Source organism: Brachyistius frenatus, unplaced genomic scaffold (assembly GCF_029030835.1).
Source record: "Brachyistius frenatus isolate BFR_SWC_R1_liver_20210118 unplaced genomic scaffold, ASM2903083v1 Contig_3, whole genome shotgun sequence".
Taxonomy (NCBI): Eukaryota; Metazoa; Chordata; class Actinopteri; family Embiotocidae; genus Brachyistius; species Brachyistius frenatus.
This window is the reverse complement of record NW_027210602.1, coordinates 2,260,278-2,279,193: the sequence shown is the minus strand read 5'-3', so window position 1 is coordinate 2,279,193 and position 18,916 is coordinate 2,260,278. Positions and strand designations below refer to the sequence as shown.

The window sequence follows — 18,916 nt, the reverse complement described above, 5'->3', positions numbered from 1 at the left end:
CAGTGAAAAAACATGAGCATGTCCTACCATTGCATTTAAATATGAAATATCAGGCCTAAAACAAAAGTAAAGTTCATGTCAACGTGGTGTGAATATGTTTCGATTCGGTAACAAACTGATTTTGCTCCATAAAAGTCTTTTATAAAGGTCTTCTCATAACCAGCTTAACATGCATTTATTAATAACTCTTGTAAACTTTGTTCAAACCCACTAAACTTTAGTTACAGCTCATGAAGGAATCACAAAGTTTCCCAAAACACCAAATGCTCACATTAAATTTGGGCAAATTTGGTAAGATATTGTTCTTGGTACATGTAGAATATATCAGTTTTATGTGTTTTATGGCAAAGATAAACAAAAACATGAGGTTAATTTTGAATGTTTCACTCAATGTTGACAATGAAGTAGATGGGGGTGGAAAAAACATTTATAGAGAAGAAGACGGACATGCAAGTGTCATTTAAAAGTGTAATTTTATTTTTAGATAACCTTAACAGACAAATTTGCAAGGGAGATTGTAAGAAGAAAAAGAAGAAAAAAAACTGAAAACCTGAAATCAGTGGACTTTAAATTCAAATGGTATACATCTTTTACATTTAAATTAAATATTTAACGCTAATGGTGAAGACCAAATGTTGATGAAGACGGCCTCTGGCCAAAACTCATGATATTTTAATCAAATATGAGGCTGTACAGGTGAAGGATTTTTCTATATTTCTGAGATTCAACACCAGGTTTTTCTGGAACACAGAAATGTTTTAGTTTTTTTTTTTGTTTGAGGAGGGAGGGGGGGGAGTTATATTTATACTTTGGAACACTATTACTTCCTTTGCAAAAAATAATTTCTTAAACTCTTGTTATATAATGAAGTTAAAATGTCCTGGCAGATCTTAAACACTGCAGCGACCCGCTCTTCTTCCTTCATCTCACTGTAATGATTAAAGGTGTGATCAGGTTAACAGATACTTCTGCAAAGTAACATGTGGTTATAATTGGAAACTAAAGTACAGATAAACTGATACTTTACACACCTTTGCTGCACAGCTCTTACATCACAGAGCGGTGTGTTGTCTCATGGAGAGGAAAGTATGTGAGTGCAAGGATAACGGCGTGTGTGAGTGTTACAAAATGTGCATTTCAGCTCTCTGCTTGGTCCCATCAGACAGAAAGAACAACATGTATGAAAAAGAAAAAGAAAAACTATGGGTTTGGCAGGGCACACATTTTCTTCATTATATCGCGACTTCGCTTTGTCCTTTCAGCCAGTCTCAGAATTTTTTAAGCACGATTTACTCACTCTGAACAGAAAGCAATACATGTTTGCAGACAAAATACTACCAGCAGGGCTGTGACATCTAAAATGAAAAAGTCACTGCCTGTAATTACTCTCAGTAGTTTGTTAGGAGATAAAAGAAGATAAAGAGTCTCTCAATGTCCTGACTGAACAGATAGACAGCAGTTTGTGCTGTCAGGCTCATCGTTCAGCTTTGTTTTAAGTTCATCTCTGCACAGTGGCACTTTAATGCCATCCAAAGGGCTGGAGCTGTAGTGCAGCAGCAACTGGTGATCTTGACATGATCATTATTAGCCCATTATTCAGACAACCATGAATAAATAATGATAAAAGCAAAGTTTAAATAAAGAACACTGCATCAGATAAAGTAGGGGGAACTTTTTGTTTCATAGCTGAAGTTGGTTTTCGAGCATCTTGATGAAACTTATTGGAGACGCGATTAAAAAAAGAAGATTAAAGGTGACATGAAAGCTGAGGATTGGTGCAAGTGAGAGAATAAAACACAACAAAGTGAACAAGATGAAACAAGAACAAGAAATGCAGGTGACCAACAGACAATGGCGAGGGAAATAAACCAAAATAGCCCTGATACAGGACATGAAATCATAGGAAACGTGTGTGTGTGTGTGTTGACAAGGAGAAGTTTTGATAAATGAGGAAAGGGTATCCCTTGGATTTGCCTCTCATGTTTTCTTTGCGTGTCCAAAACAATGCTGGCAGCTGAGAGTTAGTGTCTTCTGAAGAGCTTCACTGACAGAATAATAAAGTCAAACTGCAAATAGATTCTTTGTGAATTACGTCCCTCAGTGAGCTGGCCCATTCTTGAAAAGGTTTTTTTTTTTTTTAAATGCAGCTGCATGTGTAGCGTGAAACTTAATTATTTAAAGTCAAATTCAGCTCCAGATTTTACTGGTAACATTGTATGAGTTTAAATAGTTGGTTTTTCAGATGACGAAAGTTTAAACAGTTTCCTGATATCACTGGAGACTTTATCATCTTGACTCTGATGCAAAGATGAGACTAATATGAGCAGTGCAATTACCATGAAGTTGAAGTTTATCTGCAGAGTGACACGTAGCTGATAAAAATCCATTAGCACACTGTCCCGCCATGCAGGAGCACAACAGGAAAACTGTGATTCTTTGACATGTCAGCCCTGCAAGAACACTGGATCATTTACTTTGAGAAAAAAAACAGTTGTCCTGAGCACTGATATTACACAGCCAGAGAGGTAGGTGTGTGTGTGTGTGTGTGTGTGTGTGTGTGTGTGTGTGTGTGTGTGTGTGTGTGTGTGTGTGTGTGTGTGTGTGTGTGTGTGTGTGTGTGTGTGTGTGTGTGTGTGTGTGTGTGTGTGTGTGTGTGTGTTTCTCTTGCCTCCTGATAAAAGGTTGAGCTCTCAGGAGCAGGACTGAACCACAGTGTGTCCTACTGGACTACACAGGTGTGAGTGTATGTTTCACTGAATGTATGAGTGTGTTTTCATATGTCGATATCATATCTGATTACATTAATGCGTTTGTTGATAAAGAAGATCCTGGAGGCTCCTGTTATTAATGTCTATTGCCACTCTGACAAAAGATGGCGTATTTGCTTTTAAATGTATCTTACTGTTAAAAAGGTGATGAATTGTTTTTGAATTTATTTTAGTCAGATTAAAATATTTTAATATGCTTGTAATAATAATAATCTTTAGCTCCTTTGAACACACACCTGATCATCTTCATGTCTGTTACCGAGGTGATTAAGTGCCATCCAGTGGTCAGTGGATTTAATGCAGAAAAGAGAACCTTAAAGGGTCAGCTCATACAAATGAAATAACATTTTCGGATGTGGTTCTGGCAGCACTGAAAAATGTGATTTGTCCAGTCAGCAGCGTGTCTTACAGAAAAAAAAACACGAGTTTCCCATATTTTCCACATGCTGCACCATATGATAACATGGGGAAAACGTGAACAAAAATTCTAGTGAGAGTATAAATGCAGATTGAAAGTGCACATGCACAGCTAGATGTAAAGACAGCGCAAGATCACTCATATGTACAGTAACCCTGAGTCTGATTTGTCTTCAAATCTCAAACTGTCAACATGCTTTAATTATATATGTATAAGGTAAACAAATTCACATCCAGCAGGTGGAGCAATAAGTTTGTGTTTTTATAAAAGATGCACTGTCAGGCTGCAACAAACTCTTTGTACATGGGCCGGTGGGTCACCTTCATCGGGAGAACTGTCCATGACCAGAAGAAACACATTACCGGTTTCCTCTGCAGTGTCTTCATTCATATTCTTTATCTCAGCGGGCCGTCTGCAGCACTGCAAGGCCAAAAATTGTTTTTATAACTCATTAACTTCAAGTCACGACATAAACGTTTCATATCTAATCATGTAAAATTGTAACCTCAGTTCCTGTTCACTGTGACAGCGTGATGGTTTGGACAGTGAGCTCCGATGAAGCGATGTCCGCAGAGTTTTGAGAAGCTGCTTCGTGGGGCATCTGAAAGAGAACGCCCCCCCCCCATCCCCTCCGTGATGAACTTTGAAAGGGCAAACATGCAGTTTCTTTTCTAGTGTGGTTGTTTGCAACAAAGCAGAGGACTCACCAGGATTGGAGGAGCTATGAAGAGGTAATTGGAGGGGTAGTGCAGCAGGTTGATGCAGGTGGAGGAGTACAGATCTGCGTAACGTATCAGCTGGCTGGCAAACAGCGTCTGTCTGGAGCCGCTGCGCATGAGGCTGCCCATCTGGCCGTAAGACACGTCCATCCTGTAGGTCAGCACCTGCAACCACAGCACAGTGCTTTCACACAATGTTTTTGCTGCAACGAAGAATTATCAAAAGGGTTTATCATTGTACTGATGCAATGATGAAATTAGCAGCACACAAAAAAAAGATCCCTAATGGGCAACTCACGTCCCAATATTTCACCTTTTTTTTTTCTATTTCATTTTAACTTTCAACATTATTTTTTTTTTACCCGGAATCATCCCGTTGAGATTTAAGATTCTGTTTTTCCAAAGGAGTCCTGGCCAAAACAGGCAGCAGCACAAAACAACAACAAGTAAAGTTAAACAGATAAAAACAAGACAAAAAGAATCACAGTATGAAACATCCCAAGGAATAACAGTGCAACACAAACCATGCAGCATCATCATCATCAGTCAAAGCATCAACACCCAACAACTCCATCTCCTGTCCGTTTAAAGAAACTTCTCTAATAAATTCCAGTCTGAGGGTGCAGAGTAGGCATAACCGCTTTTCTGTACGCACGTTTGGTACAACATATAAGACAACATATAAAAGTCAGTTGACCGCAAAGAGTACAGTCCATCACACATCCATCAAGTACATTTATAAGGTGGAAGCAGGCCAAAAATGGCCTTGTGTGTGAAAGTATACCAGTGTGAGCGCCTGCAGGTTGCCAGAGCAGGCCATCCTAATCTGGAGTAAAGCTCACAGTGGTGATCCTGAATGCCTGAGCAGGGGCATAAAAAGAGCCCCATAATTAAGCACAGGTAAAAAAAAAAAAAACCAAAAACAAGGCAGTGACTCTTTTTCACATTAAAAGAAAAAGAGAACAAAAAAACCACAAACAGTTTCCAGAACATAAACTTGTTGATAGTCCAGCTCTTATTGCCAGGATTTGAGCTGTCAGCATAAAGGGAAGGAAGCAGAATTTGATTGCAAGGGAATGTTTTTGTGCTGAACTATTTCTGAAACGGTGTGTTGAAGTCATGTGGAGTCGACATTTTCCCAGCGACAAGAAAATATCATCTTAAGAAGCCCCAGTGGAGTTAAAACAGCAATGTTTCAGCTACATCCATTTTCCCGGTGTCTGTAACAAAATATTGAAAAGGTGTTTTGTTGTGAGAAGCTCACCTTCATTCTCATCTGAATGATATTGATGTCAGGACACCCTTGACTGCCGCTGTCCAGGTCCCTTCAAACAACAAAGAAAAATGAACAGTTACTTCATCCCTTCATCTAACTTGTTGTAGTGAACAATGAAATGTTCATGTACTGGCACAAATATAATTATATGTGTAAGGAATCATTATGTTTGGGGAGTTTAGGAGCTTCTAAACACGTAAATATCTTTGTTGTACGTTCCAAAAAAAACACTCAAATAAATGAGTTCATTACTCGCTAATTATTTAGATATCAGTAATGATGGTTATTAGTTGTTCAATAAATCCTGACACACACGACAGAGTTGTTATTTTATCCTGTGATGGATTATTTAGATCCACTATGACAAATATTGATGTAAAAATTACGAATAAATAAAAGTAATCATATTTAGCTAATGTTATCACTGATGATGTATAAATAATTCATTAGATATAAGTTGGGCGGCACAGTGGTGCAGTGGTTAGCATTGTCGCCTCACAGCGAAAAGGTTCCAAGTTTGAATCTGGGCCTTTCTGTGTGGAGTTTGCATGTTCTCCCTGTGCCTCCGTGGGTTCTCTCCGGGTACTCCGGCTTCCTCCCACCATCCACCCAACATGCACCTCAGGTTAATTGGTGGTTCTACAAATTGCCTTTAGGTGTGAATGAGAGCAAGAATGGTCTATGTGTTGGCCCTGTGATGGACTGGCGACCTGTCCAGGGTGAACCCTGCCTTCGCCCTAAGTGAGCTGGGAAAGGCCCCCCTCCCCCGTGACCCTGTTCAGGATAAAGTGGGTATAAATAATGGATGGCTGGATAGATATAAGTTTAGCATGGGAAGTGGGGCGCTGTGGCAGATGCAGCTCCCTCTGCTGGTCAGAGTGAAACACAGTAGAAATATCACTTTACCTCTTAAAATCATTTAAAAAAAAAAAAAAATTATTACCAGTATTTGTCCAAGTGTATGGATGCATTATTCTGTTGTGTTTCATGTATAGACAGTGAGGTACATGCAAAAAAATAAACATATACAGTTGTTTTTTGTGGTTTTCTTTATACAACTGCTTGTATTTCCCGCTGCTGAGAGTTTACAGGAGCTGCTAAACATAACTATTCTTATTAATGGAGCAGAAAATAACACAAAGAAGTTTTCCAGTTTTGTAGTTTTTAGCGAGTCAACAGCTGAAATTGTTGCAGGTTTAAATATCTTCAACCAAGATTTGTCATAATTTCCAAGAATGTTTGTTCTGAACATTTATACATGTCTGAGATGTTGTTCGCACGTCTTCATGGCAGCTCCACCTTACTGACAAATATATTCCCAGACACAAGTGGGGTATAATTGATATGAGTGGTGATTTAATAAGACAAATATACAGATGGACACGGACTTACTTGTAAAGTTCAGCTAAGAAGACATTGAGACGTTTAAGCTCCTCAAAGAGACCTGAAAAATAAAGAGTCATCAAAACTTTGGAAACCAGCTAATAATGTTAAAATGGTAAATGGTGACAGGACCGAGTCTCCTCCTTACTTTTCTTTTCCTCCCACATTTGCAGCTCCTTGGTGAGCTCCGGTACGACCAGAAAAGTCTTCCAGCCCTGACGTTTCTTAGATTTGAGGATGTCGCCGAAGATGTGATCTCCAACATACAGGATGTCTTTACCTTTGACATCCAGGAGATCGCAGACAATGTCTGAAGATCCTGCAACCGGAAAAACACAAAATAAGCTATACATTTAATGCATTTAAATTACAGGAATGTACAAACATGCACAAATACAGTATATGAATATAAACTGTATGTATTGAGGCAAATAAAGGCCATTAAAATTTGAATTGAATAAGCAACTATATCTCACTGTGAAGTGGTAGCACTACCAAATACTTAATGTTGTAATCTGGATAGCCATACTGTATTAAAGCATTCTTACGTTAAAAAAAAAACAACCAAAAAAACATCTTCACCTTTATGTTCATGGTTCCTTGTTCATCATATTTTCAGAAGGTCAATTTCAACTTTTGCACTTCAAACTTTATTCTAAGTATTTAAACTGTCTTCTTAGGGGTCACAGGTTAATAAATATAATTAAAGTGTCCAGTTTAAAAAAAAAAAAAAAAATTTAAATCATATAATGAATATGTGAACTCCAACCCAAAAAAGTATTCAAAATTTCACCACCTGAAATCTGATCTCCTTGAAATGTCCAAAGAGAATCAAATGAAAACCACACAGATGTAGATGGCTTCAGAATAAAACATTTCAATGCTATGTTCTTTTACATTTTAGAGGTGATTCCACAGCGACCATTCAGTTGCTTATAAAGAAAAAAAAGAGAGAAAAAAAAAAAGGAAATTGTAACGGCCTCTTTTTGCTTCCATACATAGACACTTATTCATCAATTCTTGTGGCAAATAAAAATTTGTTTGGGGCTTTAATTGTATTTATTTACGCACAATCTGAATTTACAACCCTAAAACATTACAAAATTATAAACAAACCTGTGGGAGTAGTATTTGATGTATTGTAAAGAGTCAAGTTGCTGATGTCCAAAATAGGGTAAATTTGACGTGTCAGTAATCACTTAATCATTAACTATTTGAAGGTAAACATTCTTCTTTCCACTCAGTGATAGAATTAGCATTACCAATTGAAGTTAAAGTCTCCAAACTGTACACAAATACTAAACATATTTCACTTAATCAAATCAAAAGTAATGAGAGATGTTGCTGCCTCTAAAGCTGTATCACGGGGGGAAACGCAGCAATCAATAAATTAAGATATCAAACTAGGTGAATCTCACCTCCAGAGTAAACGGTTCCATGCTGGAGGTCGCCGGTGTGCGTCCCGATCCGAAGTTTTCCCGTGTTCTGTGTCCAGAATACAATGTGTTACCGAAACCTGCTGAGGCTAAACATCGTGTTGTACATCTTCAGCTGGACACACTTTTCCATACCGTGTCCACTTGTCTCAGCACCGTCCCCCCTGCAAAGAACATCGGCTTCCTGGTGTCCACAACGATGAGGTCAAAGAAGGAGCACCAGGGCTTTTTTGGGCTTCCAGGCTGGAATGAAGAAAGATGTTAAACTCGTGCGATTCTCCTCAGTGGATGTTTTTTTAAGGCTCGAACCGCAATTAAATCTGCCTTACCTTAGTATTACTTTCAAGCAGGTATTTCATAATGACCTTGGTAAGAAAAATAAATACAAAATAAATAAAAACATATTAGAAAAAGTTGGCTTTTTGATTTCCTCCACTTTACTTTGATTTATCATTTAAAGGTTTTTCTCATGGCATAATATAAGCTCATGCGCTCACCTCGGTGTAGTTGTAGTTACTGTTGGTAGCGAGGAAGACCTTGGCCACCTCTTTAATCCGGGTCAAGAGCACAGGGATATTTGGCTGTAAAAAAAAAACATGAATATTTTCAGCCCTTGAGACATTCAGCCGGCTAAAATACATTTAGGCGCATAATCTTGCCAGTTTACTCACTTCTTTGATGACATATTTCTCCAAATTCTTGACGGTTCGGTCCTTCAGGATTCCCTACACAACACACGTCTAGCAGTTTAACATTTACAGGGTGAGAAAAGTAAGACAAAATGCACAATATTACATTGTTGACTCACTGTATCGTGAATGAAGTCCATCGCATCTCGAACATCCTGGAACATGCTTCGGTAGGACATGAGCAAGTCGCCGTGTTTGTAGCCTTCAGGGATTCTGGAAGCAGCAGAGATGAAAAGGGTGAGAAGTTTGTTTAGAAAGAGGTTCATTTATAATTGTTCAGGGGTTGAAGATAAAAACTAATAACAGAGGTACAGTGAAACTTCTGGGGATCATGTGTCCACTCACTTTGTATATCTGGTGCATCTGGTGAAGAAGTCCACCAGGCAGGCATAGAGGTAAGTCTCTGCAGGGTGTAGGTAAGTTGTTAATCAAAAATGTGACTGTAAAATAAAGTGAATACCAATTAGAAAGGTTTGTCATTTTATACCTGACAGATTGAAGAGGGTGTTAAGAATGTAAAAGCGATCCGTGTCATCTCTTTGGATGAACTTATTGGGGTAGTAGTTGTTAATCTCTTCTCTGTTGAACAAAAATAGAACACAAGTCAATATTACCAATCCGGACACACAAACTGGATAAAATGTCACAAAGCTGTAAAAGAAAAAAAAAAAAAAAAAAAAAAATCCATGAATTTACATTTCAGGGCGAAGACAGTTTGTGTCAAATCCTGTGATAATCAACAAATACACACGGACAAACTGCTGTGTGTGTGTCTGCTGCCGTGGCTTAAGAAAACAAGTAAAAGCACATTAAGCCAGCTCATTTCAGCTGACCGTCATGCTGCAGTCATATTTTGTTTCCCTTTTTATGTAAAATATAAATGACCTTCAAAAACAAAAGAGCCACAGGGACAACTTTTAATTTACTGGTATCTTCGCCAAAGCATGTAATACCCCCGTCAGTCCACCAGAGAATACTGTCAGACTTGTGTTTTGCTGCGGCTCGGGTCGAAGAAGGTTGTGTAACAAAGTATAAAGAGTGAAAAAGTCCCAGTAGGAAGGAGGTTGAGGGTGTTTGGATGGAACAAACACATGACTTTCAGCCAGACCACTGGTGATTGAGTCTTGGAGAAAGCAAAAATCAATGTGGGTTTCTTTTAAGTCAGTTAAGTCCATAAAGTAACGTATTTTAACTTATGTAACAACATAACTATATGTAAATGAGGCTTAAATGCAAATTCAATGAAGAGGATCTGTTCCTTCCTTATTGAAGTAATGTAATGTGACGTATATAACGTTACTTACAAAAAAATTACTTATTTGAACCTAAACCATGATCTTATCTAGACGCCTTAACTTTTCACGACTAGTCGAGGAAAAACGTGACACTGACACGGCGTCCTCTAGTGGACTGACGGGTGTATTACATACTTTGGCATCACATTTTCCATTTCAGAAAAAGCACATGCTATATGTTTGGCTTTGTACTAGATAGTATCTTACTTGGGCGTATGAGCAACGTGGATAGTCGTATTGATGTAATGTTAGCCTCCTATGAGACGTTCGATTGGTGAACATAGGTAGTAACACTGATTCAGTCCACCTTGAGATGTTGTTCTGCAATAGTGTGGCAATAATGTGTTTACCTTAAAACGGTATTGGATGAGGTTGTATTGGACATGTTGGGTTTTGATGCATTCGTGTGTGAACATGTTGCAGCTGGAATAGGCGGGGCTAATTTGAACCATTTTAAACAGTATAATACCTGGTAGATTATCTACAATACTACAACATAAATTGTTTGAATACATTTTGACTTTCTAATTAACCCACCCTGCCTATCTCAGGACTGGCTATTTCAATGTACCTCTAATATTTTATTTGAAATATTTCTTTATGATGGGTGTTGTCTATTAAACATGCTGAATTTTTTTTATTTCTATGTCTCTGATCGGTTTATTTCTTCCTCCCTATCTCCATTTCACCTTACCTCAGCTCCAGATTAAGATATCTGATGTGTTTTTATGTTTAATTGGATTTTGACTTTACCCTTTTATGAAGCGGAAGCCGTGACTGCAGACTAAAATAGTCCCATTTGAATCCACCTTCAGGAGGTTCCCATACGTGGTGTCGACCACTAAACCGCTGAGGGTTGAGGAGGAAAGGAAACAAAAGTTGAACAAGGTTGTCGCCTGACATTTCTGACATGAATTGAATTCAAAATAGGACATTAGATAAATTGATTACTTCATTGTGGCATGAATCATCAGATACAGAAATAGACTCGAAACTAACCGAGTGGGGAAACTGGGGTCGTATGTGTAGCGCAGGAGCTCGTGAGGGTATCCAACAGATACCATTCTGTCTCTTATCAGCTCAAAGCCCATGCTCTCGTAGTCAGGAGACTTATACACTGCAAACAAAACCACAAACAACGGTTACACAACCAGCAAAACATGTGCAGCACAAGAACATTATAAAGTTAAATAACTAATAGCCTCTTCATGGTGACACAATATTTCACACACGAGGGTCGTTTTGTTGTGACGGCTTTACTCACTTGCCAGTGTGTAGTCCATGTCGAAGCCGTAGCATTTCATGTTTTCAAGTGTCAGGCTGCCGTTGACAAACACCCTGTGATCAAACACAACAGCACAGCTGAGGACAGGAGACACATGACCAGAAGAGGACGTTTTGTTTGCGTGTGTGTGTGTGTGTGTGTGTGTGTGTGTGTGTGTGTGTGTGTGTGTGTGTGTGTGTGTGTGTGTGTGTGTGTGTGTGTGTGTGTGTGTGTGTGTGTGTGTGTGTGTGTGTGTGTGTGTGATTTAACAATCCATGTCTGCGGTGGATCTGTCTGGTCTGGAGGTTTAATATGATGCAGCACACACTCTGGTCTGCGTTCATCGGCTTGTAAGCATCAGTTAGACGATGGTTATCCGAGTTGATGACATCTTTCTTTTGTTGTTCTTTCAAAAGCCACAATTTGCTTCTATTCTGTGATGTTCTTTGTCATCCTTTAAGTTGCTTTATCGTCTCTGTCCCATTACAGAAACCTTTGAAGAAATTCAGGAACTTTGCCTCCGTTTTGGCCTCAGTTTCTTCACTAGTTTCAGCTGCAGAGCTAAATTTCCTCCCCTCCACGTCCCCACAGTGAGGGGTGGCGCAGGGTGGAGGCTGGAGATGTTATCATCACTGCTGTGCTGCCATCCCCACTGTTTCAAAAGACTGCCAATTTACCCAGCATGACATATTTCTAACAGACTGTTGTGCTCACTGGTGTAACTGTGCATGGTTTCCTGTGTCGCCTGCTCCCAGTTGCTCATCTTTATCTCACGGCCCTATCTGCAGCACCTCCGAGCTGGACGGCCGAGTCTCAAGCCTCCCTGACAGTTCACACGTATAGGGTTGCTGTAAATAATTTACCTGAAAGATCCCGTTTAGTGTGTGTGCTGAGCCCAGAAGATGTTGCTCCTGAGATCAATCAAGCAAATAAAAACTTGAAGCGAGCGAGTGTTTCTGGTTCGGTTGCACCTGCTGTGCGGGCAACTAGAGTATCTACTGATTCAATATAATTAGGGTTCACATTTTCACATCAGTGGAGCGGATGTTATAGATTATTTATTATCTAAATTGTGATAATTACATGCACATAATATATTAATAAGGTAAAAAAATAAGAAGTTTTTCTGCCTTTGTGTTTTGACCAATGAAGCAAATGAATTATAAAAGAAGGACAATGAGCATGTAAAATAAATTAAAGGGTGTTCAAATTAGTGTGTCTGCAATATTACTCAATTGAAATGGACTCACTTTCGGTCATAGTCTCTGTTGACCTTGGGCTCATCAGAGGAGATGCTGAGATATGTGTCCATTGGGTCCGTGGTCGAAGCCAGCTGATAACCAGGTCTGTTAATTTCTGCAGTCAACAGTTATAGCCACAGTGGCCTTTAAATAGTCAAACATATCCAAATTGTAGGCGTGGCCCGGAGTGTTTTCCTTGTGCTTTCGTACGCAGGTTGAAACTCCTCCTCATAGACTTTCTGGTTGTTAGTTACTGCAACCTGTCGCATTTTGCTCTCGACACACGTTCGCTTTGAGCTGGAGATTGCGTTATCACAGGCGCACACATGTGCTGCTGCTGCGTAATTGGGGGGAGTTTCCCGATCATTGTCAGTTCCTCTGTGACCCGGACGGTTCAGCTACATCCAGCAAAGCAAAACATACAGGTGTTTGATTTATGAATCGTTTGGCTTAAGTTTCACCAGAAGTACAATATGCGCAGGTGCCATCAGCAACAATTAGGCAACTTAAAGTTTCAAAAGTAAACAAGTTGAGTTACAGACATGTTGTCCCATGAAAAATATCTGCAGAATTCAAAGTTTAAAAACAAACCAAAATAGAGTTTACTGTATGAGGTTCCATTCGTGCCAAAAAAACAACAACAACATGTTGACATGCATACTGGCTAGTGACCGCTGAAGTAAATATTCACTTTGGGACATTTTAAAGTTTAGTTATGGAAGTGCACTAGAAAACACAGAAAATGCTTTTTTTGTTTTTTTTTGTTGTTTTTTTTACGGTGAAAGTGGTCACAAAAAGATTTTAAAAAAAATAAAATAAGTTGCTTTGCGGTAAAATTTTTGTATCTAATAATACGGCACTTCAAGTTACAAGTTTGTCATTGTTTTTGAATTTGGTGAATACATCAGAATTTGGTGTAGTATGTTTCGAGTCCATTGACTCTATGTTCAGAGGATGTGTTCCCCCGTGTTGCTCCGGGTTTGCTGTGCATCCTCTCAAACTCGACGGCGATCTCCAGCGCCGTCCGATTCTTGGTCTCGGGGATGTTGAACTTCGCATAGAGCCAAGTAACGACGCAGAAAACCAGAAATATAAGAAAACAAAAGTACTCCAGATTCTCCTGTAAATGAGACATTTGGAGGCCATTTGTGAGTGACACATTTAATCTGATTTGATCTACATAACTTCATTCATTTACTGCCTAAATCATCTAGCCTCTAGTCAGAAATATGCCAAATTTGACCAAGATAATAATGAGCTCACCACCAAAATAGGGAAGAGCATCCCCACAACAAACAAGCCTGTCCAGTTGAGGGTGCAGGCGACTGTGTATCCGGCAGATTTGAATGACTGAGTAAAGATCGTCCCTGGAAGAGGAGCTGTTACTCCAGCTTAAGGGGACGAGCACAAGAGGTACGTATATGTTGCAGTAAGATGTTATCATAGTTGATGCAAGAAAATAATCATTCTTGAAATATTATTAGTTTACAATAGCAAGAGATAAATGCACCTGGTCCACTGGCGAAAAAGAAGATAAAGATGAAAACAAGGACCATGCTGCAGTACGGCATCCAGGACACGTATGTCTGAGGGAAATTAAGGAATTTATGTTACCTAGTGATTGGTTGTCATGTATCACAATATGCAAAAATATGCATTAAACAGTTTGTGTTGACTCACTTGCAGGTTCAGAGTGACGGTGAGGAGGACCAGTGTCGCAGACATTCCCATGTACCCTCTGAACAGCAGGACTTTTTTCCCCGTACTCTCAATAGTCATACACTGCAACATTAAAACACATTTTTACTGCTACGTAAATGTTCAGCAGCAGAGGCACAGAATTAAACAGCCACATGGGGGCGCTAACATTACACATAAGGATAGGTGTCACAAACGATTCATAACGTTTGTGACTGTAAGAGCAAAAGGAAGGTGTTTTTTGGTTGTTGTTGTTGTTGTTGTTTTTTTTAACCATAATTAATTAAATAAATCACAAAACGAAAAACAAGAAAAAGCAAACATTATTTCAAGATGTGTAAAGGAAAACAAAGATCACTGACTAACAGACTTTAAAACAGATGCAGCATATGATTAGATAAGAGTGAAACGGGACTCACACAGGCTACAGAGGTGGACAGCTCACACAGCCCTGTTCCCAATGCGGCGTAGGGTAACTTGTGTTCTGGGATTCCTGCCGCACGAAACACTTCAAAAGAATAAAAGTACACCTGGAGGGAAGTATTTGAATATATAAAGTAATGTAAATTTCTATTCAAGAAATATCAGTTTGAAGTATTTAGAAATTTGCACATTTTTTGTTTTGTTTTGTTGGACACACAACAACCCTGATCATCAATTGTGCACAGTGTGTAATTAAAAAAAACACCAAAAAAAACAGGTGAAATGTCCATGACTGCAAAAAATATATTGTATCCCAAAGTGTAGTTAAAATATTATGATGTTGTGCACTCTGTATATGACATATAACTCACAGCATTGATGCCACAGAGCTGCAGTGTTGTGAAGGTAATAATGATGGTGAGGAGCTGCCAGCGGACTGTTTGGTTCTGAATCAGCTCCAACACTGAGTGGCTTCGAACGCTCTGCAGGGCAGCGCTCTCCTCTAGCATCTCTTCAACCTCCCCGCTGAAGTCCTTGTCGCCCCTCAGTCTCTTCAAAGCTGAGAGAGCAGGACATTGAGACGGTGATGACACCACAGAACCTCACAAAGAATTTATTTGTGGAAAGGATCCCCAAAAAGCTACTAAAGCTTTCTCACACCTTTCTCACAGGCCTGGCGGTCTCCTCTGTCCAACAGCAGGAAGCTGGGAGACTCTGGCAGGAAGGGGAGGGTGAGGAACTGGAATAACGCAGTGAAACCGCTGAAACCAAGCAGCCAGGGCCAGTTCTTTTCTGTGCCAAGGAACTCACTGTAATGCAACATCTTCATTAATGTAATGCAAATAACCAAGCTGTCACAATGTAAAATAAAAACCCATCCAAACACACCTGGTTACTGGTTTGCCTCGTTATAATGGGCCCAAGTTGGAAAGTTGTTATTTAGGTCATCAATGCCATCAATAATAATAAACTTGCACTCATTAAGCTGATTGCTGAGACCTGAGAACATGTTCACATCAGATCTTATATGTCATCTGTGGTGATTGAAACTTTATCAGGACTGATTGAAAAGGGGCTCAAAACCCTGACAATAATACAAGCAAAAGTAATCCCAATTTCAAATCTATGGGCTGGATAAGCAGAGGTAGGGCCTGAAAGAAATCTAACTACTTTAATTCATAATGTTGTCCCCAATGTTTTTCAAGAAATGAGATGAAGATTTTTTGTTTTGTTTTGAAACACTCTACAGACAGAAACATAAAATGCCTGATTCATCCGTGAGCTGCACAGCATGCAGGCTTTTTGATTTGTGGATGTGGACAGATTAAGAGAGCTCGTAAAAGATATAAAATACTTCTTGTTTTTGCGAGGTGAGCCATTTTGTCTCAAGTGAGGGAGTTTAAATCAGGTTTCCAGGTCTTAACATACATCCATGGTATAATGTTTGCCTTCTTCACTACCTTAGTTTAGCATGTTATTTGCTAATCAGCACAAAACGCACAGCTCATGGCAGATGGGGATGTCATTACTTTTTCAAGTAGGTTATAATCAGGAATTGAAATAAAACATTTGCCTCGACAATGATACAAGATGAAAAGTCAGAGGATCTTCAAAAGTTATAACAATTCCTCCTGAGAATCTGTGTCTAAAATGTAATAGCAACCCTTAAAATAGTTGTTGAGGTATTTACTTAAAAGTCCCAGTGTGAACCTCTTGGTGGCGCTAAAGGAGAAGTCAGGGGATCACCAAGGTAGTAGGTTTCATTCATTCATCCAATAAGTGTTAAGATATTTCTCTTTGGACTATAGTGGTGGGTCGACTGATCGTGGGTTTATCAAAAATTTTCTTAAACATATTTTGTGTGTCTTCTTCAGTGTAACTGATGTTGATATCCCCTTTGAATGTTTGTACGGATTATCATATAAACCTGGTTTGTTTGTACAGTTTGTGGTTTGGACGATTTTAAACTTCTTTTCAACTCAAATTTGTCAATCATTAAATATTTTGTCTAACTGTTTACGACTGTAAGAGGCCATTGCAAGCAGTGTTGCACGTCAGTTAGCAGGGAAGCTTTCGGCCTATATTAGATTAATAATATCATCCAGGATGCTTTGATATTTCTGTTTTTTTAATTTAAAAGTAGGTTTTATCTATGAATGGTTTCATATCATCATATACATCGATATTTACAGTTACAACATAAAAACATAACCAAAAAAAACAACATACTCCTTCATCACAGATTTTATCCCCCCAGCAGGAGGGACCCCATAGGAGAGCTCTGTCCACGTGTGAGCTGTTATTTGAACCAACCACACCATCTGACTCCCACTCGCCACCACACGGTGTACATGATGACGGCCACCTCACCTGATCCCCAGCAGCTGACCACAGAACTTCCCCAGGGAGATGAAGGTGGAGATGGTCACACCCACCATCCCTCTCAGCCTCTTGGGAGCGCATTCGACAAGGTACATCGTGTGAGCTGAGAAGCTGACTCCTGGAGGCGTAGACAAGGGAATCGTATGTTCAATAATGATCAGTCACTTTGAGACAAGTGACAGCATGAAATACAACAGTCATAAATATGAAGAGAAATCGATTGCTCGTAGAGTTAAACGCGGAGCAGCCAGAAAAAAAGGGTTTGATCCTGTGAGGTTTACCTGAATTGATACCATAGAGAAATCGTCCCACCATGATCATCTCAAAAGACATGGCTGTCTGGCTCAAGATCATCAACACAGCTCCAAATATAGCCACAAAGTTGTTTAACAAAAGGCATCGCTTTCTGTGGGACAGAGAAACGTCTGCGTCAGGGCCCGAGGCCTTTATTTAAAATATGTAAAACCAAAGCAAAGTATTTCATTCTGCGTGTCTTTGATGGTGCCTCATTAAAAGATTAACAGAAGCTGTGACTTTTATGTTCGTGTACTTTAACCTGCCAAATTTGGAGACGAGTGAACCAACCAGCAGCGACCCCAGTAACCCGCCGATGCAGAAAACAGACACAGTGAAGGACCAGATGAGAGAGACGTGCCACGGCTCCAAGGAGAAGTTATATCTTTGCACACAGGTTTTGTTCATCAGCTCCTTTATAAACTGCAATAATAATGGGCACAGTTATACAGTGGTGTTGAAAGCATTAACATTTGTATTTATTAAAATTTATTGGCTTCTTATGATTCATTGAAGTACTTACAGTGGAGGGGGAGGTCATCACAGATACACCATATCCGTATTGAAATGTTCCTCCGATACCAGAGACAAAAATGGCAGCAATTACAACAGGACAGTCGAGCTGCAGAGATGTAAAGACAAACATGTGGACATGTTTGATCATCACATTATACTTCTCCATTAACACATCTCCCAAAACTTACTTTGGTCAGCGTTTATGTTAAATTACTTATGTTGGTTTTGTTGACTTTGCACATTACAACAATCACTCAAGTGTATTCTTAACCTCGGCATTCACACATGTAAGGTTAAAAAAAAAAGGCGCAGTAATGAAATAAATACTACTCACCAGGAGTGATAAGTGCTGTGACATAGCTGGAGTCTGTCGTTGTAATCAAGGAGTCTTTTCAGATCATTCACACGGCTGCAGCACACGTTAAACTGAGAGCTGAAATGATTAACTGTACTCAGGACAAAGAGAAGACATAACGGAGGGCAGTAAAGCAAACAGGCGCCATATTTGTTAAGTGTGTGTGTGTGTGTGTGTGTGTGTGTGTGTGTGTGTGTGTGTGTGTGTGTGTGTGTGTGTGTGTGTGTGTGTGTGTGTGTGTGTGTGTGTGTGTGTGTGTGTGTGTGTGTGTGTGTGTGTGTGTGTTTGTAGGGATTGTGTATGAGTAACTCATATTTTGTTCAGGTGCATTTGGTTTATGTTTGTTCAAGGATTTTGCCCAATGATGACGGCTCTAAAAAGGTTGTTTATTGTCGTGCGATCGATTTAAAGCCTGTGAAACTTGCCCTCAGTGACATAAATACTTAATAATGGTTGGCTTAAACCCTTTAACTCCTCTATAATTAATATTTCAAATCAACTTTCTAAATGAAGCCTCCATATAGGAACATTTTAAGTCTTTAAGTTCCTAAAGATTTTTAGAAATGGACATCTGCAATTGTGAATCTGTGATCTTGATCTCATTCGTCACAGTAGGCATGCACAAAAAGTCCAGGCAAACATATTTATCATATGAAAACATCTTCCTCTGCCCCTCTTTCATAATCTAACAGCCTTTCACTTATTAACCGATTTCTTTGGTTACATCCCACAACATCAGAAAGAAAGCACAGTCGTCTC

General features: G+C 39.3%; 2 protein-coding genes across 4 annotated transcripts; both read right to left on the bottom strand.

The window, feature by feature from the left end:
* Nucleotides 1–456: 456 nt before the first annotated feature.
* On the bottom strand, nt 457–12,663 carry nt5c2l1 (5'-nucleotidase, cytosolic II, like 1). Of its 2 annotated transcripts, XM_069702873.1 has the most exons (18): nt 12,499–12,663; nt 11,249–11,322; nt 10,984–11,101; nt 10,738–10,833; nt 9,177–9,268; nt 9,035–9,092; nt 8,809–8,902; nt 8,672–8,725; nt 8,498–8,581; nt 8,330–8,365; nt 8,136–8,243; nt 7,983–8,049; nt 6,713–6,883; nt 6,574–6,625; nt 5,170–5,230; nt 3,894–4,070; nt 3,692–3,787; nt 457–3,606 (listed from the first exon to the last, which is right to left on the bottom strand). In XM_069702873.1, exons 1-17 carry the CDS (start codon nt 12,558–12,560, stop codon nt 3,704–3,706), a joined length of 1,488 nt encoding a protein of 495 aa, XP_069558974.1. In that variant the 5' UTR covers nt 12,561–12,663; the 3' UTR covers nt 457–3,606; nt 3,692–3,703. The 2 variants fall into 2 exon arrangements, with proteins under 2 accessions (XP_069558974.1, XP_069558983.1); XM_069702882.1 differs by lacking the exons at nt 457–3,606; nt 3,692–3,787 and having other exon boundaries at nt 4,008–4,765.
* Nucleotides 12,664–13,354: 691 nt separating this feature from the next.
* On the bottom strand, nt 13,355–18,225 carry slc2a11l (solute carrier family 2 member 11, like). 2 transcript variants are annotated; one of them, XM_069706909.1, is made up of 12 exons: nt 18,137–18,225; nt 17,810–17,908; nt 17,549–17,709; nt 17,274–17,398; nt 16,981–17,110; nt 15,271–15,419; nt 14,982–15,169; nt 14,607–14,717; nt 14,170–14,271; nt 14,000–14,075; nt 13,753–13,880; nt 13,355–13,609 (listed from the first exon to the last, which is right to left on the bottom strand). In XM_069706909.1, exons 1-12 carry the CDS (start codon nt 18,158–18,160, stop codon nt 13,394–13,396), a joined length of 1,509 nt encoding a protein of 502 aa, XP_069563010.1. In that variant the 5' UTR covers nt 18,161–18,225; the 3' UTR covers nt 13,355–13,393. The 2 variants fall into 2 exon arrangements, with proteins under 2 accessions (XP_069563010.1, XP_069563003.1); XM_069706902.1 differs by lacking the exon at nt 18,137–18,225 and having other exon boundaries at nt 17,810–17,976.
* Nucleotides 18,226–18,916: the final 691 nt, after the last annotated feature.